Here is a 27,882-nt window from a genome sequence, read left to right as displayed (position 1 = left end):
GCAGAGTTAGCCCAGGTGTTACGGTTACTCCGGCAGCTCTGCAAAGTCACGTGCGAGCATCAGCCTCCGTACAGTGTTTCATTAACATCTGTGTATTGCCAAGACAGCATTTGGTTTGCGCTGCTGGGAACCGAGGTGCTCCCCTGCTGACTTGGGGGAGGGTCAGAGGGAAGTGGGGGGAGTGTGAGAGGTAGCAGGAAGGACCTGCAGCCTTTCTGGCTGGGGGATTATCAGCATTCAAGTGACCGTTTTGTTCATCTCAGAGAAGTAGATACGCTGCTAGCCTGTGTGAAGGGCACGTATGGTCCATAAATTGTCTCAGCTTGGATGGCAAGGCTGCACGTGAAGAGGGAAGTGGCCTTAGAGCATCATCTGAGTTAAATCCTCAGCTGACATCAAGGAAGATTTGCCAAAATACCTGCACTTGTCCTCCCAGAGACACTGGCAGGAGCACTCTTCAGCAGAGAGCCCTCTCGAGCCCTCCTGCACAGCCCTGGCCATGGCTGATGGTTTCCCAGCCACAGCTTGACCTCATGACTGTCTAGGAGATCTGAAGCATTTGCAGCTGACCTTCCAAATGAAGGTTTAATTTAGAGCCAGAAGATTCCTTCCCGCTTTTGGCTTCTTTTCTTTGAATCCCCACTCGGTTTGAAACCCCAGCTCCCAGCCCTAACGCGTGATGGCCACGAGCAAGCCCGGGGGGCCTTTGCCTTTGTCCCTCGCTGCTGGTGACTCAGCACGGGGAGCAGAGCAGAGCTGCTCCCCTGCGGCTGTCCCTTGGCTGCTGCCGCTCAATCAGCCCTTTGTCGGTGGCCTGGGGACAGCAGAGCGAGAGGGGCAGGAGATGGGAACAGAGAGAAGAAAAGAGAGAGAGAACCCATGTATCCAGCCATCCAGCCACAGGAAAGCTGGCTTCCTTAGGTCCGCAATTCCCAGAAAAGCTGCTGCCATAAGCTCTGGTTAGCTCCGCTGATAGGGGCATGAACACGGTTTCGCCATTACTGTCCTCTTCAGCTTGGCAGAAGCTAAATCAGCGAAAGCACTGCATTTTTGGTAAATCATGCATTTCTACTCAGAGTGTTTACTAGGATAGCTAGAAATGTAGATTCATCCAGTGGCACAGTTAATGTTGTGGAAGTTTCAGTCATACAGATATTTGGAGTAGGGCTTTTTGTTCTGCATTTGTGTATGGCACAAGAAGACCATGTCCTGTGACTTCAGCTCTGCTTTACGGTATTACAAATGAAAGATTATAAGACTGGCTCCTGGATCCCTTCACAGCTAAGCCACAAATTATCTCTGCCACTGAATCTCTCATTGCTGCAGAAGAAGATATTTCCCTACCTAAAAAAGTGTGAAAATAAACCATTGTGATGTGTTCATGGTGAGCACAGTAGAAATTAATGGACTCATGTACTTTAAAAATTAGACATTGGTTTTTTTCAGAGGAGATATATTTATGCTCACTTTTTGTGTGCATGGTGGGATGTGCAAATAGAAGCTTCTGTGTGCACAATAGCTGTCTGCATTGGGCGCACCACTAAACATTTTGCTCTCAGAAAGACCAGTTTCTGCATAAAATAGCCCAGAGATAACACATTTCACATAGTAAGGACCATTTATGTTCCCTTAGCAGTCCTTTGGCTGGCATACTTGAACACACCAGGCGCCTCAGAATCAATAACACCTCTTGGCACTAAAAAGTCCCCAACCCAACCAAAACTCTTTTCTTTGATGATCAGTTGGACAACTATAAACTTGTGGGAAATGTTTTGATGTCTTGCCAGGAACAGATAGTTTTTCTTTACTGGCTGATCTCTTTGATATTGTATTGGGATCTCAAGAACTTTTTTCTCTGGAGGGCTTTGAGAAAAATAGGTCTTGTTCTTGGACTCTCACAATATGTCCTGCAGGGATTAAAATAAAACTTGTTTATAATCTATTGCTTCCTGCATTGAAGGGGCTTGCAGAGTCTGCCAGAAAACACTGTACTTTGTTGCTATTGCCACTGTGTTTTTTTTACATAGCAATTTCACCTAAGGCCAGGCAGCAGAATCAATAGCCATGGTTAATGGCAAATTATTAAGAGAGTTATCTCAGGATTAACTCGTTCCTCTATACAGGACTGGTTCTCATTAGCAACATTTAAGACATGCTGGTTGTTGACCAAAAGAGTGTTTTGCTGCTCTGATTTTCATGAAGTTCTCACTTTTTCTATATGCACAAACCCAAAAACTAGAGCTACTCAATTTTAGAAATCCAAAGTAAATCAGCTGATGGTAGCAGACAGCAAACTTGTTTGCAGGCTCAATGGTCCGTTATCTGAAAGGATAACAAGAGTAGTCCAAGCCCATTAGATGAATCAGCAATATGAAATCAACTTTGTTAGAACCAGCAACAAAGAAGCAATTCACAACAGATCAGTGTGGACTGTGGATGTGCCCAGAGGCTTTGAACTTAAATAAATAACAGCAGCTGTAAAATAATTTTTTTTAATTAAAAATCCCCCATTTTTCCCAACACACCAGCATGTCCACCTTCATTTTTCCCTCTTCTGTGAATGAGTAGTCCTGGAATCAATTTTGGATGATGTGAACCATAACCCTTAAAATCCTTAAATGACTGCTCACATCTGTATGACTTCCCTTCACTTGAAAGGGCTAGAAATGCAAATGAATTAATTTGCAGGATGAGCTTGATGCAGAAAAATGTTGTTTACTTCATTATGTTTTGAACAGTCCATGGTTACCCCCTGCTTTGAAAAATAGGCAAAAGCCACATGACACCAGAAAAAATTTCAAGACCTTTTAGCAACTACTGAAATTAACCTGATGAACCCAACTCTTGCCACAGGCAAGGTAAACAAATTGACCCTATGACTTACACATAGCTTTGCTTTGCATGTAAGTGGAGAATCACTGGCGTCAGGAGTTTCGACAAGAAAACTGAAGCTCTGTTTGCTCGCACAACAGTTCTCTTCAAAAGTGAAGGACAAAATAAAATGGCATAAGTAATCAGTACAGTGAGGGCATTTCCATTTTAATCCACAAATCTGCCTAAGTCACTTTGACTTTGTCTGTACAGCAGAATTTGTCTGGGCTTGTCATTCTTGAGTTTAAGACTCCAAAGCCTTAAGTGATGCTTAAGTTTAATTGCACAGTTGTGCCAACAGCAGGGCTGCATTAGGTGATGGGCTTTCTGTGAGGGCACATCCCACAGACTTGAGCATTGTACTGAGGTATTTTCCAAGTTATTGTGGGATACTCGCCTTTTTCCCTTGATCCGTCTGCAGAAGAGTAATAAAACATAAAGCTCTGGTTTGACATGTCCTTCCTTCCAGCAGGTACCCAGTTGTTCAAGCTATTTACCTTCATGCATCTCTCTGGACAAGAGCATTGGGTATGTGATGATCTGGCTGGAGGCCACTTCAGCCCTACCTTGTCACCTTATGAAGACAATGGTGGGCCTTGCCTACCAGTTCACACAGGCTGAGACACAGCAGAGCAAAGACATTCGACATAGGTTTTACCAGCTGTGGACACCCCAGTTCTGGCTTGTTCTGGACCAGAACAGCAAGCACAAAACAGTAGGAGTGTATCAGCCTGCACCCTTGGGTTGATCATCTGTGGCTCCAGAAGTATGGGAAGCATGCCTTAACCCTTCAGCCCCAGGACACCCCAGTGGGAGAAGACATCAGTTCAGGAGGGGCTACCACTGCCCATGAGAATTTGGCTATCTCAGAGTGTCCATGGTTGGTGGCTAAGTTGTCTGGTGTTGGCAAGCAGCCTGCTCTTCTGTAGTCATGATGACCTGTGAGGCAGCTATTGCTATGGTTTATTGGCAGGGTGTGTTGCTGAATTAACAGCAGGAATAGAAAGAATGATGTTCCTGAAGTGTACTGGGGCAGTTGACGGCACTAGTGTGTCCAACATTTGTCTTCCACCAGCTCACAAAGGGTGCGTGAAACAGAAAGGACAATACCGGTTCATTATTGCATGCCTAACCCTAGCCCCAGTAGAAATCCACAAACATTCATAATGCAAGGTTCTCTGGTAAATAGTGGGATTTCAGGGTATGCTGGTATTTATTCCCTCATGCAAGAGGAGATTTATCTCTCCTCTAAGCTGTAACTGTCTGAATCTGTTGCTGGTCTATAACTGTCCTGATTCCTGAAGCCACACCTTGAACTAGAACTCAAGTTTAACTGCACCCTAAAGAGAGGTGTGAATTGTACCCATGTAAATGAATAAATGTAGACTACATAAATTGCAACATAGACAATGCAATATAGACAGTACATTCAGCTAGCTGAAAAGACCCTCTTCTTCCCTACTGCTTCCTCTGGGATCCACCCTGCCTTCGGTATAAGGAGGTTATTGCCACGTGCTACAGACAGCATCCGCGGTGGCAAGGGAGGGAGAACTTCCAGCAGCAATGAGCTGAATATTATGCTGGTTTGCAGGCCTATTACAGGTGTCTGGCAAGTGCACTGTCTGCAGCAGGGACTCATGCAAGGGCAGAGAGGAAGTCAAGGGTGATTTGTTTTCTCTGCTTTCTTTGAGCAGTGCAATTCACCTGTGACTTCAGTCATGAGGTTTTGTGTAAAGCTTTGGTATCATCTTCCCATCCTTTCCTTCCTCCCAAGCACCCAACACCCAGTAAGCAGGCACTTCATTGACAACCCATACCAGTATGTCCAGTCCAGTTCCTACCATGTGGAGAAGAAACTGGGTAGAAAACACCCACAGCATTACCCTGGGTGTCAACAGGATCTTTCCTCAGGGCTGTAATAGTGAGAAAGCAAAGCGGGGTTGCTCTCCATGCTCACTCCCATGCTTGCGGGCATGGGTGGGCGCAGGGTCCGGCCAGAGCTGGCTACGGACCCCCACTTCCGTCCCCAGCTCCTGTCCATAGCTTGGTGAACAATGCACGCCGGACCTTCGCATGTCTTAAACCGCAACCTTGTATAGCTATTTTTCTACATACAAACATTCTCATTTTTCTCCTGCTTGTGTTTTTGTTGTGCTCTTCACATTGGTTTTCCATTATTAATGTCCTTTACTTACACTGGTAATAGCTAGGTTCCTTCACTACAGACGTATTTTTCTCCTCTCCCCAGAGGGTTTGTGGGCACAGCAAGGCGGGGAGCAGAGCAGTGAGAAGTACAGCCTTCATAAGTCAGGAGGCTGAATGAGCTTTTCCCAAGGTAAAGGCAATGCCTCAGTTGCTGTTTCATGTAAAATAGATATGTTAGACTGTGATACATAGGGGTTTCTTTCATACGCTGGAGCTACCTTCAGGAATGAATCTTCCCATTGTATATAAAGCCCATCTAACTGCTGAGAAAAGAGGGCTTTTTAAAAAAATGCATTTCATCATATAATGTTTACATTTGCTTTACATTGTTATAGACTTACTGACTATCTGGCAGCTGAGACTTTTTAATAGTTCTGTTTTCCTTCTTTTTCTGAAAGCTAAAGGGATCCTGTCAGATTTGGGAGGGCCAGAAATTGACCTATTGTCTCTATTTGCCAAGTCCGTGCAATTCCTCGCGCAGGATATTTTCATAAACGAATGCCTCAGTAAGGTTGTTTTAAAAGGAAAGAGGTGGCAGGAGCCCAGCACCCGGTGATAACAAACACGAGCAGCTCAGCAGAGGGGCGAGCAGCCCCTCGGTGAGAAACCTCCGGGCAGCTATAAGGCGATGAGTAACCCCCACCATGGCCATGCTTTGGCAGTCAGAAGCCATGAGTCAGCCCCCCCTCTTCCAAATTATAAGGGGGAGGTTGGCTGAAGAGTTCTTAGGCTTTAAAAATAATAATACATGTGGGGTTTTCTTTTTTGCCCGCCTTTCTGATGTTTGGACCCTTGACTTTACATTCTGCTCATGTTTTCCTGTTTCTCTCACCAGCCCTGTGGTCCAGCGCAAAGTTACATCATTTTTTAACTGCAAGCCGAGGTTCTCATCTAATCACTTCACTCCAGGAGCTGGGGCTTAACAAACAATAAATATCACAAGCCTGGCAAGGAGCTCTGAGAGCTCGCACTGGTGATTGCTGCAATAACAAACTTGGATGTTTACGCAGTGTAGAAAATAGACGCAGTGAGAAAACAGGCTTCAGTTTCAAGATATAAATCTTCCCCGTTGTGAGAAATAGCTTCAGAGAGCTGTTTGTTTTAATTAATAGTTGCAGAATGGTGAATAATTAGGATAAAATAACTGGCCCAAACCTTCACCTAAATCCTAGAAGAAAAAAAACCCAGACATTTACAAACTTCTTTTAAGATATGAAATTTCCAGCTAGCTTGTGGCTAAACATTGTCAAGGAAGAACATATAGCTAGGCTCCTGAACCCAGTTTTAAAGAAGTAACTGTCCTGATTTTAAATCTGGCCGTTCATTTAAGTTCCTATATATAGATTTAGGAAATCTAATTTAAGGCTTCATTTCTAAAAAATATACCTTGGCCTCTTTCATAAATATATTTTTATATTCATTCATATATATATATATATATATAGTGAGAGAGATATATGCATCTCTCAAATTCCTGGCTTCAGGCCTTGACTTGGCAGTGAAAAGAATATGTGAGGAGGTTTATGAAAAATAAATCTTTGCATTCCTCTAGCACCTTTCACCTGAGTATCTCAAAGCAGTTTGTATCGAGGAAGAATTATGCCATATAGGGAAATAATTTTAGCCCTGCTTAATCCTAGAGGAAACTGCAGCATGGAGCTGTCCGGTGACTCGTCCCAGGTCGTCGTGGTGCCCGCGATGGGTTTTCTGACCTGACCCAGGCTAGGGAGTGCCGCCTGTCTCCTCCGTCCCCCCTCACCGGTCTCCCCATCGCCTGCCTCCCACTGCCGCCCTCACTGCCAAAATCCAGCAGTGCCGCCCTGGGGGCTGCCGATCCCACTGCCACCCCCCAGCACCTCCATGTCTCCACTCATTTCTCACATCCCATCTCCCTCCGCATTTTGGAAAATGCCGCCCTGACCCCAAAGAGTTTACAGGATAAATAGACACGATTTTATGTGTGGGTGAGAGAGACGCTAAGAAAAAGCAGTTGTCTTGCCAACACCCTCTAATCACTTGGCTTACGTGTTTTATGTCTTTCTCTCATTCTTTATCTATTTTGTTTATTTAGATTATAAACTCTTCGGGCCGGGGATCCTGCCTCCTTCTTCTGCCTTTACAACACCTACCACAGCGCGGCCCCAAAGCTGGTTGGAGCCCCGCGCTGCTACCACAGTACAAACAATAATAAATAAAACCAGGACTGTGAAGAGATTATAATTAGAGCTGTGCAAAACTCAGCAGTTTTGGTTTGCATCGGTTCCTCCCTGCTGAGTCTACATTGTGTTTTGGATTTGTATGCAAAAAACCAAAAGCAAAACTCCCAAAGTGCCAAGTGTGGCCGGGTCTGGGCTCAAAATTGTGCACAAACCAGGGTGTTTTTAACAGTCTCTCCTTGAAATTATAAATCTGCCAAGGCTCAATCCAGGTTTACTGAAAGGTTCTTGAACCTTTGCAGATTTTGGGGGCCAGCCAAGTTTTCGGTTTCATTACAAAAGTCTCTCTCAGCTCTGCTTAACATACTAATTGCCACACCACGCTGCCCTGTGGCTAACAAGAGGATTTAATCTTCCCTGGCTGCCCATGCAGATCCACTTATGAGTGCCACGGCCGGCTTTAAAATCATATTTCAGATTGCTGCATTCACCGGCAGTGCCTGACTGCTGGGGGTAAACAGAACCGCGTCCAAACTCCTGTGCCGAGGCTCTGCCCCGGGGTATAGCACCACAACCGCCTTCAGCTGAGTAATCCCTGGCCTTGCTCGCCCGAGTCCCCAGGGGAGACCATCGGGAGGGAAATGATGAGCAGGAGGCTGGGGGGAGGCGCGGCGTTTTGGCTGGCAGCACGGATGTGCAAGCCTTCACTGGCATCCCCTTGCGCGCATGGTTCCTGCTCCCCTCCGCCTCTCTTGTAAGGGCTGGGGATAGAGGTGAAGGGCACCAGCCCCAAAATAGCGATGACGCGTATGCGGCCAAACGGCCCAAGGGTGGTAAGTGGGGCAACACCATGCACCAGGGCCGAAATCAAAGAGGCAGGGAGAGTAACAGCCTCCCGGGAGTGGGGGAAGCCCTGCGCCCAGGGGATGTGCACAGGGCTCCACCTGGGGCTAGCAGGCTGCAGGAGAGCTTTTTAAATAGCTGGCTGTCAATAAATGCATCATACAAAATTATTTTGAATCAAGCCATTTCCACTCCCTGCCTGTGATAAAAAGCAGCAGGCAGGTAGTGCAAGGCACGTCAGCTGCTCCGGCCAGGAGAGAGGAGGTGCGGACCTCTCCCCCCATTACCAGGAGAGGAGGGGAGTACCAAAATGAACCTGCCCGTTATAGGGCTCGGCACAGTGCCAGCTGTGGCCTGGTGCCCCTACCAGAGCATCCAACATCTCAGGGGAGCAGAGACCTCCTGGCTCCTGGTTTGCAGGTCTACCAGACTTCTTCCCAGGCTGTGCAGGCGAGGCTGGCTCCTGGGGCTCCTGCGCTGTCCGTCTGTGCGAGACCATGTGCGCTTTTGGCGTGTGCTAAGTCACAAGTGTTTGAATTAGAGCTGGCAGGAGATTTTACATTGAAACACTTCTTCCCAGGCAAAATTTGCAGGATCTGCTGTATTTCAGAAAATCATATTGATTTTGATGAACTTTTTAGGAACAATAAGTAAAAACAAGTGAGGATTTGAATGGAGGTATTTCAGTGTTTTTAAAAATGAAAAGTTGTGGAGGCATGCATTTCAAATGATTTTGTCTTCTGCAAATTATTAGCAAATAATAAAGGGAAAAATTTGGATTTCGTGGCAAAGAAATTATTTGCTTTTACCCAGGTTTGGCATGGTCTGGGGGTCTGGAGGATTTTTTTTATTTTTAATCTTTTTGCAGGATAGAAAGTCCACTTTCTTACTAACAGTAATTAAAACCTTAGCTCAAATTCCTAGAAGAAAGCAGTTGTGTGCCTTACCATGGACATTTCAGCTGACTATACCAGACGTAAGGAAAAGCAGGGCGAAGAACCTTAGGGTCACTTAGGGCTTTTGCTTTTCCCTCTCTTCCTGTGTAACCTGCAATCAGTAAAAGAGTCCTTGAAGCACGGAGGAGGAGGCATCCATGGCCCTGGGATCCAGGCTGGAGGCAGCTCTCCTACATGAGTAGTCTTTACTGTGCTGCACAGCTCTCCTGGGCTTGCTCCTGAGTCCAGCCAAGGCTGGACCGTGGACCTGTAGCACAGGGAGGGCAGGAGGGTGCAGCTGGGGCGGGCAGGGCCGGGCCTCTCAGCAGCAGCAGGGCTTAAGCACGCTCTTTCATCCTGGTTTCAGGGCTGGGCAGGCAGCGAAGAAACCCAAGCACAGCGGTCAGGCAGCCAAAACCAGAGCCTCAATGTCATGGATTCATGGTGACGGTCATTTTTGGTTTACACTATACTGGTGCAGAAAGACAAGCACCCAGTCACAGCTGGGATTTTTAATACGTAAAGAAACATGAAAGTGAAAGCTTTCTAAAGTATTAATTAGCAAAAAGATAGATATCTCATTTTCCTTGTCACTGATAACTAGTTCCATATGGAGGTAAACAAGCTTGCTCTGAAGGGCTGAGAAACACTGCAGAACAGCAAACAACCTAGGCATTTTTAAATACGGCTTAGACTTATTATAGATTATATTGAGTTAGTAGATCAAAGTCATAGTTCATGGTGAGTAAAAGTAATATAAACGCAAATAGATGTGAAGCTAAGCAATTAAATCTGTGGGGTTCTCAGTAGTCCCAACAGGCATCTACTTTATTAATGAATTTTAGCTTATTGACCTGAAAAAAATCTGTTTTCCCCCACGGCAGAAAGTTGCGTCAAGACCTCCATGGCTTCCCAGTTCTACCCGTAGAACCTCAAAAAAGCCGGTAACCCAAAATCTTAATTAAACTGCAGCACCAGTTTAAATTATTTTACTAAATGTTGGGACAGTGAAATCTCACCAGGCCATTCTCATATTCCTACACCTCAATGTTCATGTTAATACATGTCCCTTTATATTGCTGTGCTTTTTCTCGGCAATGATATATGAAAAAGAAGAGACATGCAAGAGAAAAATGATTGTTTCTCTGAGTAAGATCTATAATATTCTTCTCCCCAGCAGTATTCCCTGCAGTATGAGGCTAAAGAGCTGTAAGAGTGATAGTAGGTATAACTGACTTTTTTCTTCCTTAATTAACAGTGCAGTGCCTTGCAACAGAAAACTGAAGCAGGTTTCTGCTGACTTAGCATATGCCTCATGAGGAAGAAATCTATCTGGCAATTATGGCTTTGCGTCTCCTGCCCTGTCTCCTGTTGTTTGTATAAGACACCGGTACTTCTGCCACGGGCTTCTTCACACAGCTGTCCTGTCAATGCCAGCTTTCATAGGTAATCCATCTAGCTCAGCAGAGTTCAAATAAGACACCTCCCTTTCTCTACTTTAATTAATGCTTTATTTGAGTCTCCCCTGGGGATGTAGTCATGCTGATTTTTCAAATTTCTCTGTTATTTTTCAAGCACAAAAGAAATGGAAAATGTCCACCATTGAGATTCTGGATTTGGAAAATCTGCTTTACTCAGTCTCCTATTCTCAGTCAGAGTTTTAAATGCCCATGGACATCTCTTTAGCTACAGAACGTATCATGCAGTTAATTCGCTAGCTTGGGAAGGAGAAAAAAGACAAATCCAGTCAAATTCACTCTCCCTGCAATCTCTTCTGATGTTCTGCACCCACAGTTACTGCAGCTATAGCCAGTTTATGCACTGATTTATGCTGTCACATCCCACGTATTGCTCAGACCCTTCCAGGTGCTGAGCAATCTCAGCTCAAGTCACGAACCGTTTCTTGCTGCATAGTTGTTTTTCCTGCACAGTTTATGCCTGTGGCTTTTGCTGATCCGGGACCAAATCCTGTGGCTTGGTATGACTGAACAGACAGACAGACACCCTCAACGTCAGGTCACTGCGGCTGCACAACTGGATCAGACAGTCCTGAGTCCACCCACTTGCCGTGACTTTTTCAAGGATTCATTAAAAATATGTGTGTGGCAGTGCTGTTAATCAGGCCTGGTATACACAAGCAAGCTAGTAAAATCCATCAAATGACAGATAAGCCAGACAGGCTAAAACCAAAGGGTTCTGCAAAGCATGTTTGAATCAGTAAGAATCAAGAACTGCTACACCCTCAATCAGCACTGTCTGATAATATTTTACTTGCTTTGGGTTTCTGTGTTTTAATGAGCGAACAATGGTGTTTTGTAATCCTCATGATTTAAATACATAACACCACGTTGTGCTTCTGTAGCTTCTTCCTCAAATTGCGTTGCGTGCATTAAGCAAGGCTTGCGGCATCCTTCAAAGGGTGTGAGAGTTTCAGTGAACTTGTTACGTAAAGGTGACCCTAGAGACTTGTCCCATGCAGAGCAGAGAACAAATAAGGGCAGAAGTTTTCATTCACCCTTTTCAAGAGCGCATAGTACAAAGGTACAGTTTTCACTTTCCAAGACCCTTATGAGTTAGCTCCTATCAAGCTTACTTCATCGATTTCACACATCAAAATGAGTGTCCAGGCACAGGTTCCCCTGGAACAATGAAAGGCATGTCGTAGGCTTGATTTCCCGACGTCAGCACAAATCTGCGCACAGACCAGCCCTTAGTTTTGCTCCAGGGTTTGGCTAAAATGGTACGACGATTCTTTCGCAGAGCTGAAAATAGAAGCCCAGGCGGTGGCCTCCCTCTGATCCATAGACAATCATCCTTTTGCTTCCCGATTAAATTTTTTTTCCTGGCATGACCACCATGCCACACTTCCAGCCTTGCTCTGCCGTGTCCATTTCAATCCTCACAGAGCCAACGGAAGGAAAGACAAAGGAGCACCACTACCTTTTCTCCTCCTGTCCTCTTCCAACAGGGACTGATCTTCTTTTTTCCATTACAACTTACTTCCTTCCTACAGCCAACATTTCAGTCAACGTTTTACATTACTCTTGTCTTTTGTAGGTCTGTGTCTTCTGTTTTGTACCAAGACTCAAACCTACCCAATTTCATGTGATTTCATGTCAGAAAGATAAGAAATGGCAGATTGTTTGATTCATGTAGTTAACAAATATTGATGAGGCTTATCCAGAAAGTGACTTGTCTTCAATGTAAGAAGGCTCTGTTGGGGAGTAGACTGGAGCTTGGGTTTATGAAGTCCTGGTCTAGTCCTACAATCACTGCCTGGAACTTTTCTAGTACCTACATGTCTTACTATCTAGATCGCCATCACCGTAATGCCTGTACTCCTCCCAATAATAACACTCCCTCTCTCCCTCTCTCTTTGCCTTTCTTGCCAACCTATAAGAAAAGATGGACTGATAATTGAAGTAAAGTTTTTTGTGTGTGTGACTGTCGATGGAGGGCGGTTGTGTATCAATAATTGTGATAAGGTATATAAATGTTACCTTGTTGTAGACAGTCCATCAGCTGTGCTACCTAGATGCTAGCTTAGCTAGATGTCAGGTCAGTAGACCTGGATTAAGTGAATTTGCCTTAAGGATCAGTAAGTAAGCCTTGCAACTAAGTTGAAAGAAACAAACCAGCTGCAGCACAGCCCGAAGTGTCCTCCCCATTACAGGAACTGGTCAAACCTATCTAGCCATGAGGCAGGTGGGGTTAGATTTAGTTCTCATAGAGAAGATTTAATAGAGCTCAAAAAAGCAAAAGTAAAGGCAAAACAATCAGAGCATAGAAGACTTGATACCATCTCTTCAAAGGTTTAGGTGAGGCGCAAATACTGAGTTCATCACACCCATCCAAAATGCTGAGCTTATCACATCCTTCTAGTGAAAGGCTAAGGTCACTTCTTTCTCAGTGCTCCTTTGGCGTCATTTAAATACTCAGTGCTGCATTTTCTTTTTCTTGTTTCTCTCTGTCCAGTATTGTTTAGAGATTTAAAAATTAAATTAATCAGCATCTTGGAGCGTAGGTTCCAAGGCTGCTTTATTGTGAAATTAAGGTGTGACTCACAGTAGCTGCATATCCACCTTTGAGGCTGCACTAGCTTTGTTATTTTTGTGTGTTGTTTCTTTCCACGCTGGTTTTGCAGCAGGACTTGTAGCCACACAATATAATGAGCTGAGAAATGGCAGTGCGTCATCCAGGGTGTGGCTGAAGAGCGATGTCGCAAAGAGAGATGGCAAGATTACAGGGAGGATCTGAGCAGGATCTGGAGGAGGGTGAAGAATGAAACGTCCTGCAACAACAAAAATAACCATTTATGTATGTAAATCAAGAGAAAGAGAGTTCTGCAAAGTCTGATTTACCTACTGGGGGAAAATCAGGGGAAAAAACCAAACATTTCCAAGTACTGGCTGCAAACAGACACACAGGTGCACGTGCATATAGCTCAAATGAGACAAACTCCCTCAGTAATTACAGCACACCCAGCAGCCAAGTGCTGCTGCATGATGGCGGCTGTGGAAAGTTATGGTTGTGTCCATTCAAAGAGTGGCACCACTTGAATTTCTTCAGCTAGAAACAAGTACTTCTGGGAGCAGTAGAAATTATGCTGTCTGGTTTCCTGTGGCTCTGTATTTTGTGGTTGATTATCCGAGGCTAATAAGGGGCAAGAGCTGAATAAAGCTTTTCCTGTGGTCAGGGCATCCTGTGTGGATTCTCCAGGGTCTAATAATACAGTTCACCTTCCTCTTCTGCCCTTCCTTCAATAAGGCACTAATTTGGATGTCTGTCTTCTGCACAAGTGCCAGACTTTCAGAAAGCTATCCAAACTTTTTATCTGTAAGGACTGTGTCTCTCTGGAAAACGTGTCTGAAGCTGGCCAGCTTACTCCGAAGCTGCTGTGGCAACATATACACAGATACATCGTCAGCTAAACCTCATTTACTTAGGAAGCCAGGATTCATTTTTTAAAAAAAAAATCCCACCTTCCCTGAAGCAGTAACACTGCTAACATAATCTGCATGCTGACCAAGCCTGCTTTAGAAACCCAGGGCTGAACTCTTGAGAGTTGCTTAGCGATTAAGCAAACGGCCTCTTACACCAGAAGCAGCAACCACATACACAGGTCCTACCGCAGAGGTTCATCAGTCCAACTGTGGCATAGGAAATATAAAAATATAATGCTCACGAAAAGGGTACCGGCAGGAAATACCCCAGGAACAAAGTGCAGAGGGATAGACCTTTGTGTTTTCATTTAAACAGGAAAGGTAGATGGAAACCAAAACAAACGAAGCTATACTTAAAATAAAGATTACTATATTCTAGGCCGCCAAAGGTTGTAACACCTGACCTAAGAATGGGTGGGGATGTTGGGATAAAGGAAGGGAGGCCTGGAAAATTGTGGACTTATCTAGATAAGTTTCATGGAATGAAAATAAACAACCGATATCTGCTAAGGGGTACATGGAATAAGTCAAACAAGACAGTCTGGTGGTTTATATATTTTTTGGTGTTCATGGAGAATTGGGTCTGCCAGAACAACACGCTGTCATGGAAGCGTGCTTTGAGTTGCTTCTTCTCATGTACCCGTTTACCTGACCTGTGAGGTTAGCAGCAAAACCTCCCATTGACTGAAGCTGGTCTTTCTGTGCTACTTGCACCCTCAGCAGAAGGAAGCGAGGAGCTGCACGGCTCGGTGTTGGGGCAGGGAGTGCTGGCGGTTGGTTACGAGACATTGACATACCACAGTGAGATGTTTCCCTGTGTACGTGCCACCTGGCAACCTTGCTTTGGGATACAGCATCGTTTTAGGAATCAGGCCAATTCCAAATCTGTTACAACTCATCCCAAAAACAGTCAGTTAATGGGAGCCTGTTCATCAAAGCCCTCTTGTTGTTGTTGTTGTTGTTATTGTTTTAAGAGGAGAGACAAGCTGCCAGTTCTCTGCTAATATTAATGCCAAAGTCATTTCACGAAGGATGCCACGGTAGATTCCAATTATCATTCCTCAGAGACTTAAAAAATGGTGGTGTAGATATATTTCTGTGCATATGTGTGCATGAGTACTTTAGGAGACTCCAAAAGCTTATCCTAAAGGTATAATCTTGCAAACTGTTGACCGTTCTGGCTCCAGTCCAGCAAAGCACTTAAATATTTGGTGAACTCAGCAAGACTCTTCACATGCTTCAAGCTAACACATCCATAAGCACTTTGTTGGACCAGGCTCACAGAAGCTGCACTACAGCCGCACCTTGCACAAGAGAAATCTCCCCAAGCTAGTTGTGGTCTCTATGGCTGGCACGTCCATTTGCTTCCTCACAGACAGCTACCAACAGGCTGCATCAACATTCACATTGTCTGGCCATGCTAAAAAGAAGAAAAAAATGCTTCAGTGGCTTCAGCATTTCACCTCAGTGAAATTTCTCTAACAGGGGACACGCAAAGTGAGAGGGAGGCAGCTTTGCATGCAGTGCTGTAGAGAAAAGATTTCCCTTCCCAGAATCAGCAGTCTCTGGCAGCAATAAATCCACTCAGGGACAAGCTAAAAAATAAAGCGATTCCTAAAATAAACAATTCAGACTTCGAACCGTAGGATAGGCAATTAGTATGTTTGAATAATTGGGTATAACTGTAGGCAGAGAGAAGCTACAAGACCAGATGTGCATATAAAGCTAAACATAGGCTTTACAGGATCTAATCAAATCAGTCCACCATCTGGTACGAGAAGAAAAATCGTGTGACAGACCTGGTCAACATGAGAAAATGGCACGAATTTCTGAATAACGAGCTTAAGCTAAATCAATATGTTACACGAGTCAGAGATGGAAGCATCCTTAAAATGGATTGCACTAGTTCAACTAAATCACATCTGATTTTACTAAATTAATACCATTTTCTCCTATGAACTAGACCTTAGGTGACCTATCACAGATAACAAGCTGGGAATATTCAGAAATAAGTACATGCAGGTAGAATAGCTCATGGCAGACAAAGGTTCACATACACTCTTCTCTCCATGAGAAATAAATCCTGCCCATCGGATGACTCTTTTCCAAGCAGTTGGTGTTAGAGCCCTCAGATCAAGTGTTGGTAAGTCAGAGCTGCAGCGAGTGGATCCAGCTTCGTTTTAGCTACCCTGGGAGCCGGGAGCTGCAGCAAAGGCTGGAAACAGAGGAAATGGTAGGGTCTGGGGGGGGGCATGTCTAGGTGGTGGTAAGCCTTTCAGCCCAGAGGTGGGCCGCTGCTAGAGAAGGGGTGTTCAGTGGGCTGAGCTGAGGACTTTGGTGGTTTGGAAACCCTGGGCTGGGATGTTGTGTTTGCATGCACTGGGGCAGCTGGCCGTGGCAGCTCTGGTCCCAGAAGTGGTTGAATTTGCAGTGGCAGCTGGAAAATATCACATAACACCTTGCAGACACTCTGGGAATGCCCGTGCTCGCCTCCTGTGGCCCACTGTGCTTTGGTGGCTCTTGGTCGTCCGTGCTTAGGTTTGCAGTTTGTGGTGGGATGAGGACTGCATGTCAGGGAGAGGAAGCCTGGATGTCTTGTGGAGCTTCCAGAACCAAAGCACCCATCGTACAGCAGCTCCGATAGCAGGGGATGGGGCGCAACAATGCAGTGGCTCTTACAGTCCTCCCCCGCTGCCACGACACCTTGGGCTGTCCTGTGGGCACAGCTCCATAGTTTTCCCCGCTTGAGTGAGGCAAACAGGAAGCCAGAGTCAATCCAGCTTAACCAAAAGCAGAACTTATTGTTGCTCTATGACATTTTGATTGGTAACACAAATTTGGGCTGCCTTCTCTCCCTCCTCCATTTCGTGCTGCATCCCCGGTACCAGCAGCCCAGACATGTTGCAGACAACTGCAAGAGGCTGTACAGCTCAGCCATCTTGATCAGTTCGTGTAGGACTGCTACAGGCAGAGAGAGAGCAGAGCCCTAAGGAGGTGGCAGCAACTTTATTTGATTTATGGGGTTTAGCTTTTGATACAAAGCTCCACCTACTTAGCAACATATGAACGTGTTTGTGGGTTTACAGATTTACTTCAGTGCTCCAGCAGACCATCTTCCCCTTCTGCTACTCCTCTGGAAATAGTTCAAGTCAGTGTGTTGTGCACATAATTGATAGTAGCTCTCCCAGCCTCCAGAAATCATATTAAAAAGATAGGCACAACCTGGGAGGAGGGATTTTTCTGGCTTAAAGTGAGAGGATTTGGGGGAGACCATGTGGCTACTCCAACTGAGTTTTCCACACATGCATTTGGTTTATGGTGTGCATGTGCAAAACATGTCAGAAAAAAGCTCGCAGGGGAGTTAGGAATCTGTCCAGTGTGTGGCAAATCCCCAGCAGGATCCAGCCCTCCTTCTCCATGCTGCTGCCATTCCTAGGGTCCCCTTCTCCACAAGGCATTTCTGCAGCAGGAGCCCATCGAGGTAAAATGGGGTGTTTGGATAAAGGGTCGAGACACCAGCTTTCACAAACAGAGGCTGAAAAGCAACCTCAAATAGCAGATAGGTGTTGAAAGCCAACCTGGTGCTCAAGGTGAAGGGCAGGGACACCCTGCGTCCCACAGGCTGACTGACCCAGTTCCCCGTCAGGGCTTGCTGTGACTCACTGGAGCTGGTTGGAAGACATTTTCTTTGTCTACTGGTCCTGCATGTCACCATGGAGTCCAGCCCCTTTTCACGGGGGGATGTTAAAATGAATATACTTTTCAACACTCCTTCAGCTCACCTCATAGCCCCAATAACAACAGCGTAATATTTTAAACTGCTTTTGCAAGTCTCCTTTCTACAGGGCAGTTGAAAGGATATAAAAGCATTTTAACAATTTTATAGATCGTCTCCGGAGCGCTTTTGTGATGTGGGAGAACAGAAGTTTTGTTGCCGTTTGCCCGTGGACAGCTGCCAAACTCACCTGTCTCCACCGAGCCTGCGAGGGGCATATCACATCTCTCTGGAAACTCAGCAGCCAGCCCCGGATGGCTTCTCACTTTACGCAGCCGAAAAACATGTTGCACAATTTAACCCTTTGCCCACGCGCTTGCCTGGGTGTGTTACTCAAAACCGGCAACTGGTTCCGTTTGGGCTTAAGGAAAGTAGTAGCTGCTAGGTGGTTTTGGAGAAACCTAAAACCAGGACTTTCTTGTGAAAAAACTTCACCCGCGTGAAAAGCCTTCTAACCCTGCAAGTCGTTCTACTGACTTCAGTCAAGCCTTGAAGAGTCCACTGCTCTCCTTTTGTCACTCCTTAATCACAGTTAACCAGCCTCCGAATTTGACCCCTTTTTAATAGGCTCTGATTCGACAAGGTACTTAAGAATTTGTCTTTCTGACTGAAGTTTTACCAGCCTAGTTGCATGTTCAAAGTAAGGCATATTTTAGAGCATCTGAAGACAGAAAGTGGTGGCTTGATCCTGTGTGTAAAATACAAATCTAAGGATTAGAAGAGATCTGCCACTGACCACATTTTACGGGTCGCTTATTTTTTCAGGGTCCTGCTTCTAATCTCAAAAATGACCATTAAAACCCTCCCATGTATACGGTTTACACAGGAGAACTGAGCAGCTTCATTTGTTAACGATCAGGAAATATTTGCAGATCCTTGTGTGGAAGGTGTGACAGAAGTGTATGTATGTATGTATTCCCTTATGTATGAATTTCTCTTTTTCCTTCCCTACAAATGAATATTTACGTTCTCCACCCTCCTCCTCTCCTGGAAAGGAAAGTGCATAAAATTATTCCCCATCACATTCTTTCACTGAGTTGGCAAAATACAGAGAAATACGGCGAGTTTAAATGATATGGAATATGCAGGCATAGCTTATCTAAGATCAAGTGTGCAGATCAAAATCAACAAAGCCTCACAAAAGAAAGCCCCAAAAGATCTTTCATCTGCCTGATCCCATTTCCCTGCCTACACCTTTTTTTACCCTACCGTAATGTATTAGTTCTGCTTTAGTTTCTACTCTGCACAACACTTCTGCTTAAGAAAGATTCTGTTGAGTCATTACCAGCATCAGCCAAACAGGCTTTTCAAGAATGGAGCAGAAAATAAAGGCTGTGGTTTCTAAATTAATTCCATGCTGCTTAACCCTTAAACCACTAGTGACTTCCAGACTTCCAACCAATTTAACGCTGAGCAGAATACGTAGCTGTTGTGCCCAAGATGAGAGCACTGTCAGTGCTTCTCTTGGTGACCACACCAGAGAGAGAGACCTGCCACAGCAGCATCGACCGCGCTCTCTTAGCAGCTTATTAGATACGGGAAAAGGCAGAGATGCTACTGGTGGCGTGGGGTCAGGCTGGCTGGGAGGTGGCTGCACCTCTGTCGGACACAACCTCTGCCAGGGTCCCTTCCCCTCAACCAAAGAGCATCAATATCTACTCGAGTTGCTGTTCGACAGCGACTCATCCCACGCCCGGCTTGGCACCAGCTACCCTGCACCCGGGGGGGCTGCAGTGAGCAGCCCCCACCCTCCCATGCCCACACACCTTGCCCTGCCCACACTGGTCACTGCTCAGGCAGTGCCAGCCATGCACCTGAAAGCACTCGGGCAAGAAATCATAGTGAAGGGCTATACTATCTAACCCATACCTTAAATACTCCTTCCTTGCTGCTTGAAAATACTACTTCAGATAACCCGCACCCACACCAAAGAAGAGACGGGGAGAGGGACTTTTCTACTAGAAGATTAGTAGTCATGAAAGTAGAAATGAAAGAGAGACGAGCACCTCTCTCCCTTCATGAGGTAGGAGAGATACTCCACTCCTCCTTCCCCCAACAGGTTGTATATAGGAGAGAATAGTGGTTGCCAAAATGATGTAACTTGAATAAGCTCCTGGTACCTTGAGGTTTGAGGGGCCCCCAGGGGAGCAGACACTTAGAGTGAGAAAAGGCAGAGGAGGGGAAAGCGGATAAGGTGATTTTCTCTGCCTTGGTTTTTAAGGCAATCTCAGCCTGCTAAACTTTCAGTCCATGCTGCCAATGGCTATTTCCAAAGCTATCTTTGCACAGAAAAAGGCTGGAATCCTTCTCTCTCTCTCTCTCTTATTCTCTCTGTCTCCCTTTTTAATGAAAGCTCCGTTTAGATCTGATATCGCTTTAAAAGGTTTGCTATCAAAGTTTATTAGACCCACTGGGACAGATCACAGTTTTCAGAGGCTCAGAGTTTCACAGCAGATAACTGTAAAGTGAACCATCCAGTGTTCTTCAAAATGCTCATTTTTCTTGGGCTCATCTGGTACACAAAGCTGCACTGTATTCAAGCATCCATAGAAGCGATCCCAGTTGCTTACAGGATGCTGGCCACAGTTTTGCCTTAGAGCAAACCAGCACAGTCAACAGTCCCCAGCCTGTTCCACTGGCTGACGCTAAGGTGAGCGGGATGCCATCTGCAGTGAAGGCAAGCTGTACCAGCACAACAGGATAATGCCTGCCTGAGGCTCCTAGATAAAGGCCAGGATTTCAGAAAGCGGTAGAAAGTATGAGAGCAGCGGCCCTTTAAAAATCCAGATTTCCCTTTCCCTGCTTAAAAATAAGAATAACTAGAAAAGACTCCTCTGCCTAGGGACTATGCCTGAGAAGTTTCAGCTGGAAAGCAAAGAAATGAGAGGAGGGATTAGCATGTCAAGCTTCCTATAGAACGTTGTTGTTCTTTTTTTTAATGAAGTCATTGGTATTATTATGTGGTTTTTAGTAGGCTATCCTCCTAACAATGCATGGGAATAAACACCGTATCTGGTAGGATCTCTGACTGTAACATGTATCACAGAGGCATCTATTTACAGTGCGAAGGGAGGGGAGCTGTTTCGTTTCCCAAGACAGTAATGGAAAGCATGATGTCCTGCAAGTAAGGGTGGTGAAGCATTGGGAGAGGTAGTGGGAAAAAACACTCACGATAAACCGAAGAGCGAAAGAGAGTTTCAGGGCAGATATTTGCAGGATGCATCATCACCGAGAGAAGTTGGCAACCCTGGGAAAAGGCTGAGAGGCAAAAAGGCTGACTCGAGTGGTCAAGTGCTCGGGCCACCAACGTCCTGATCTTCTGCTGCCACTTCACATGGCTTTACACCCTTCCCTGTGACTTCGTAGTATCGTTCAACCTTTCTAGAGCAACAGGCTAGGCAAAACTCGGAGGAACTGGTGGTTCTTAGTTGCCAACGCTCCCTGCCAGGCTTTGTCCTCCCACAGCTTTTGGCCAGTGAGTGCCTCTCACCAGAAGCATGTGCAACCATTTGACAGCTCATCTGCTTTCTGATTCCTTAACAGGTCACGCAGATGGACCAGAAGCTAGATGACATCCTGAACACGCTCCAGGCTCAGTTGGGGGATCAGCCGCAGGCACAGATGTCAGGGCCAGCCACCCCACCTGTCAGACAGCTACAGACAACCTCGGATTCCCCCCCAGTGAACCGGAAAATTTGAAAGCCGGAGAACAGCCACATGCCACCCTCTCATTCTTTTACGTCTGGTTATTTTTAAGTCTTGGTGTCTCAGGATTCGGCTGTGTCGTGGGTGAAATGAAATATTCTGCCGTAGTAGATTAAATTAAAAAAATGAGAAGCAGCAGCAAGAAGCCTATCACGACCCTAAGAGAGCACATAAGTTTTGCACCTGTTTTATTACCCATCGTTAGCTGAACTCTGTCAGCCTGTGGTGGTCCCATGCAGCTAGCCCCATTTAGGCTGACTGCACACGCACAGGGCGCGCTGTTGAGGTAAGCATCCCAGCGAGGGTTAGGATGACCCATTCGTGGGCGCGGAAGGGGAAATGGACTGGTTTTTTGGCATTTAATCACTAAGTTTAATGCTCACAGCATGCCCAAAAGGGGGAAAAGAGCCAGCATTTGAACATGAAACAAATGGAAATCAGTGAACAGGAAAATTAAACAGCATGTTTTGACTTCTACCAAGCAGTGAGGATCATAAGAAGGGCAGATTTATATGCTAGTGCGAATGACAAAGTAAAGACAACAGGCTACTGATTAAAACTATGGAAGTGTACACAGGCTGGTTGACATATGAAAGACTGAAGCAAAGACTTCAGCTAATTAAAGCAAAGGGTTGCAAATGAGATGAGATGCATGTTGGAACAGACAGGCAAGAGAGATAGTATCTGCGTAGGCTTACTGCACAAGAACACTGTAATAGCTATCAGCTACGCTGATGACTGTTATGCAAAATGTTCTCAAGCTTTTACCTTCATTCAACAGTGGTTGTTGACTCCAGTTGCCTTAATTTTAACATAAGAAACCTGTATGGTAATTGGCTGTGAAATATCTGTAAAGCTCGGTTCAAGTCACTGAGTAACAGGGTGCTGCAGGAGGGCTGCAGCTGTGAGTGAGAATGGCAGGGTTTCTTAAAGAAAACAAAAATGCACATACTGTTGATGAAAGTTAATCGCTGTTTAAATAAACTGCTGTATATAATTTTAAATACTAGGGTTTTTTTTTCCCTCGTAATCTGGTTGTAAATCGAGAGCATACCTGGCTGATACACTGTCGCTGTGAAAGGGATCTTACCTGGCACTCCAGAAAAGGGACGATACAACACTGTTGCTAAATATGTAAATAACAAACCAAGCTAAAAAGGCTGCAGTGTTATTTACTCAAGTCTTTTTAATATATTTGCATAACCAACCATTTGAATGAGCAGAAGTCTGCAGAGCAAAGACCTGATTCCTGGGAAATCCTAAATATATTCTATTCCCACTCATATCCATGGAAGCAAAGCCTGCACTGCGTTTAAAAGCAACCTGAAAGACTGGTCCCTTAATAAGCATTTATTTGGACCAATGACTGGTCCATTTCAATGTAATCAAATTAGCTTCTAACTATTACCTGTCCCTTTAAAACTCTTTCCCAGGTTTGTGTGTCTGGGAATTCAAGCTTGGAAACAGCACAATGAGACTGATTCCAATCTTTAGATTGCAGGCGCGTCTTAGACAGAATATTAATGATGTGTGAGAGGCAATAAAAAAAAAAAAGCAATGTGGTTTTAATTAAATCAGCTGACAAGCCGCCGTTCCATCTTGTCTGATTACTACAGAGTTACTGAACATGACCAAATACAGCATGTAACATGGGAAAATGGTAAATAATCATTGTCAGAGCATTGAGCTGCTCCTGGCTTTCAGTCAGGGTCATGAGCTTCTGCAATGGTCCTTCATATAACCTCGTTGACTCTGGCCACTCAGAGCTAAACGGGCAACTGGACACCAAAGGTGGGCACCGTTTCATCAGCCACAGGTAAAAAAAATCTCCCTGGAGATCCCTTTGCCACAGAGGTTCGGAAGATGAGCAGTGCAGCTTTCAGCAGAAGGGCTCAGGGACTTCTATGGCCAACACAAGGTGAAACTTCCTTCTGGTACACTGCAGTTACTTGTGTGAGGGGTATGCGTGGTCACCGTTCTGTGGACCGAGGAATGCAACAGTATTTTACTTACTAACGAGTCTCAATAGAAGTGTTAAGGCACTATAGATACAGTAACACCTACTGCTCTGAAGTGCCCAGAAAACACACTAAACGCCTTTTCCTGGAAAATTCAGTTAAACAAAATAAAAGTGGTCTCAGCTACAGAGAGTGTCAGAAGGGATGAGTGGGTGGGAGGAAAGGATAAAGAGGCCCACAGTGGTCCCTTCAGAAAAAAAGAATGTGTGCAAGTGTGTGTGCATGTATGTGTGCATGTGTCTTTTTTTTTAACCACAAGTCAAAGTTTCCCCAGAGCCCGAGCCTTTAAGGGTTTGAAAATCCAGCAGTGCTGGCCAGCCATCTGCTTTATGGCTGCCACTGCGAACATGGCAGTGTGGCATAACGTGTTCAGACAGCACCGTCAACGTGTGACCACGACCCTCACTACTGCCAAGATGGAGAGATAAGGGTGTAGCCTGAACAAATTGCAGTGAGGAAGGAAGAATGCTGGTGGGAGACACCCATTTTCACACCATATGATGAGATTAATAGTAAAAAAATAAAAGCAACATAGCTTAGCCTTACTTAAGCAAATCTCCACACCCACAGCTAAGATAGAGTTGCCATCTAGCAAAATCTTTCTGATTGCCCAGGGATAAAAGATCCAAAAGTAGCACTGATGCAACCATCAGGTAGTACTACCTGACCCTTCTTCTGAGCAGAGATGGTTTTGCACAGTGAACAGACTGCATATTAATACATTTGCGTGTCATGAGTATTTTGAGTGCCCCTCTACCAAGACGCACTATCAGCAAACATTCAGCAGCAAGCTATGATTTCCCAGGGCAAGAACTGACGACTTCTCAATGTGTTTTTGTCAGGCCTCACCACCCACTAAGCAGGCAGTAATAGCATCAGATCTAGGTCATTGTAAATGTAGCAACAATGAAATGGAAAGAGCAGGGAAGAAGCATAGGCATGAGCTTCAGGAAACTCCAAAACCTTGAGGAGTCCTCTTGCAATCACAAGTTCTATGAAGTCATGAGATGATGATCTAGTCCGGCAAGGAACAGTATCAGAAGACCATCAGGTGCAGCATGGCAGGATTTGCTAACTGGCTAACTTGGCTAACTACAGCATGGATTTCTTAGAGAAACACCACCAAAAGTGCCTTCTAGAAGAGTTCGTTCTAAGGGAAACTTGTCATAATTTGTCTTGCATGTGATTGGAAAGAAATTAAATTCTTCATGAAGATTATATGCTCCCACAGTTGACTGCCTTGATCCAGCTGCCTGACTTGCCTGAGATTACTGTTACATACTGGAGTCCTCCAGGGAATAAATATGCAGCGTAGCTGCGGAGGAAAGTTTGACTGCTGCGTATGCCATTATTTAAGTAGTTATGTGAAATCCTCGTTGGAAGATTGTTAGTAGAGGTCTTGTCCAAAACTTTAATTTCTCTACAGGTTTATTAAAAGGAAGGGAGCAAAGGGAGACTTACAAGAAAAATTCTGCCTGTGCATTATCTTTTTGAAAATCGTGAGTATCATAAAATCATAGAATCACAGAATGATTTGAGTTGGAAGGGACATTTGAAGATCACCTAGTCCAACCCTCCTGCCATGGGCAGGAGCATCTTTCACTAGATCAGGTTGCTCAAAGCCCTGTGCAACCTGACTTTGAACATTTCCAAGGATGGGGCATCCACAACTTCTCTGGGCAACCTCTTCAGTGTCTCACCACCCTCATCATAAAAAAAAATCTTCCTTATATCCAATCTAAATCTACCATCTTTCAGATAAAAACCATTGCCCCTTGTCCTGTCACTACAGACCCTGGCAAAAAGTCTTTCTCCATCTGTCTTATAAGCCCCCTTTAAGTATTGAAAGGCCTCAATAAGGTCTTCCCAGAGCCTTCTCTTCTCCAGGCTGAACAGCCCCAACTCTCTCAGCCTTTCTTCACAGGAGAGGTGTTCCAGGTGTAATTTTCACAGCCCTCCTCTGGAACCGCTCCAACAGGTCCATGTCTGTCTCGTGCTGGGGGCCCCAGAATTGGATGCAGTCCTCTAAGTGGGATGTCATAAGAGCAGAGTAGAGGGGGAGAATCACCTTCCTTAACCTGCTGGCCATGCTTCTTTTGATGCAGCCCAGGACAGGATTGGATTTCTGGGCTGCAAGCACACGTTGCCGGCTCATATCCAATTTTCCATCCACCACTATCCCCAACTCCTTCTCCACGGGGCTGCTCTCAGTCAATTCACCCTCCAGTCTGTACTGATATTGGGGATTTCCCTGACCCAGGTGCAGGACCTTGCACTTGGCCTTGTTGAGCTTCATGAGGTTCACATGTGCCTGCTCCTCAAGCCTGTCAAGGTCCCTCTGGATGGCATCCCTTCCCTCAAGCATATCAACGGCACCACTCACCTTGTTGTCATCCACAAACTTGCTGAGGGTGCACTCGATCCCACTATGTCATTAATGAAGATGTTAAATAGTATTGGTCCCAGTACAGACCCTTGAGGGACACCACTTGTCACTGGTTTCCATTTCGACATTGAGCTGTTAACTGAAACTCTCTGGATGCAACCATCCAGCCAATTCCTTATCCACTTAACAGTCCATCCATCAAACCCATATATCTCCGATTTAGAGGTAAGAATGTTGTGGGGGACCATATCAAAGGCCTTACAGAAGTCCAGGTAGATGACATCAGTTGCTCTCCCCTTGTCGACTGATGCAGTCACTCCAACATAGAAGGCCACTGGATTTAGTCAGGCACAATTTGCCCTTGCTGAAGCCACGTTGGCTGTCTCTCATTACCTCTTTGTCTTCCATATGCTTCGACATCACTTCCAGGAGGATCTGCTCCATGATCTTACTGGGCACTGAGGTGGGGCTGACTGGTCAGTTCCCAGGGTCCTCCTTATTACCCTTTCTAAAAATGGGTGTGATATCGAGTGTTCCCTCTCAGTGGTGGTTCTAACACAAGGCAAAATTACAGAAAGTATCCCTAGGGAAGCCCATTCGTGTGTTTTTATCTCCATTTTTACTAACATTAGTGCATTGAGTAGGCTATAATGCTTCAGCAGTGATCTGATGTTCATCCTATTCATTTCTCCATGATAGGAGTCCAGCACACATACCACACACCCAGCTGCCGACCAAAGAGTACATTCAGCAAGCTCATTCCTACAGCAACTCTTCTCACATCAGTAAAATAGTAATAATACCATTAATTAACATGGTCTAATGAAGTTATCATCTGCACCATGCAGCCAGGTCTGCAAGGGTCCCACATTGTCTTTTGATTCAGAACAGAGACTTAGACCAGGCAGCCAAGGTCTCTCAAGGCCACAGTACCAGCAGGGGTGGCTGTCAGGAATGCAGTTTACCGATGCATCAAAAGACAAGAGTACAGGAGATCAAGTAAAGATTAGCTATTTATTTTCAAAAAGATCACATGTTTTTCTACCTGATCCAATTTCACTGTGAAGATACATGGTGTCCTCCCTTACTAGAGACATCGACACCAACCAAAACAAGATTTTCCACATTCCTTTTAATAATGCATGGCATCCTGAAGCCTGCTGTCTGCCTACGATGATGCAAGATGCTCAGAAGTCATTACAACAAAGCCTGAGGGGATTATTTTCTCATTTCCATAATTACACAGTCAGTAATATTATCATGAGCCAATCTTATCTCCAAATGTATACCCAGATCTTTAATGACAATATTGCTGAAGTGATGTGTGGGATTAAAGTCCTGCGTATGATAAGGCTGCAGCAGTGAGGGAGATGAAAAGTTCAGCTTTCATCAACTGGGGGCTTTCATTCCTGAGAAAAGGTAACTGTGCCCCGAAAACAGCCCATATGGGTCAGAGATCAGAAGTCTGCTGCCACATCTGGAACACTCGCCCCATTTCTGGAGAGTAAAAAGTGAGAAAAGACTCTCCAGCCACAGCTGTCCGTTTCAGAAGCAGGTCCATTTAGTGGCCCTGGAGGTTTTCCATCCACCTGCCTTGCCCTGGCATCACCAGAGGACATGTGCTGGAAGTCCCTTTCACCTCTGTAGGGCCATGACTTAGCTCCCAGCTCAATAGCTATGGAGAATGAATAGGATTATTTTGGTGCCTCTTTTCAGTACCTCACATGGTTTTCTCTTCTTGCTGATGTTTCAAACCTAAGCCCTGAAGGTTCTGCACTAATAAATACATTTAGGATGTGTATTAGATGTGCCCTAAATGGCAGGGCTTGTTCAACACTCTTCCAAACAGCCTGAACAACTGTGTCTAAAAACAAAGGCATGTTTTAGGGAATAAAATGCCATAGGGTGAAGAATCTCAACCAGCAAAATTGCATTATTTAGTATTCTGAAGGAGTACATGCTAAAATCATCGTAATGGCCTAGGAAAAGCATGGTGAAAGGCCAGGGTGCAGACCTCTCTCAGGCATGATTTCTAGCTCGAGCAG

General features: G+C 45.2%; 1 protein-coding gene across 1 annotated transcript in view; it reads left to right on the top strand.

Annotated features, from left to right (window-relative positions):
- LOC142087860 (potassium voltage-gated channel subfamily KQT member 1-like) overlaps positions 1-22,434 on the top strand; it is a 511,647-nt gene extending 489,213 nt beyond the window's left edge. Inside the window, exon 17 of the mRNA XM_075162580.1 lies at positions 21,272-22,434. Coding sequence (XP_075018681.1) covers positions 21,272-21,427 — 156 coding nt within the window. The 3' untranslated portion in view covers positions 21,428-22,434. The remainder of the gene's footprint in view (positions 1-21,271) is intronic.
- Positions 22,435-27,882: the final 5,448 nt, after the last annotated feature.

This window comes from Calonectris borealis, chromosome 1 (genome assembly GCF_964195595.1).
Source record: "Calonectris borealis chromosome 1, bCalBor7.hap1.2, whole genome shotgun sequence".
NCBI lineage: Eukaryota > Metazoa > Chordata > Aves > Procellariiformes > Procellariidae > Calonectris > Calonectris borealis.
Note: the sequence above shows the minus strand (reverse complement) of the source record. Positions and strands in the feature narration are given on the sequence as shown.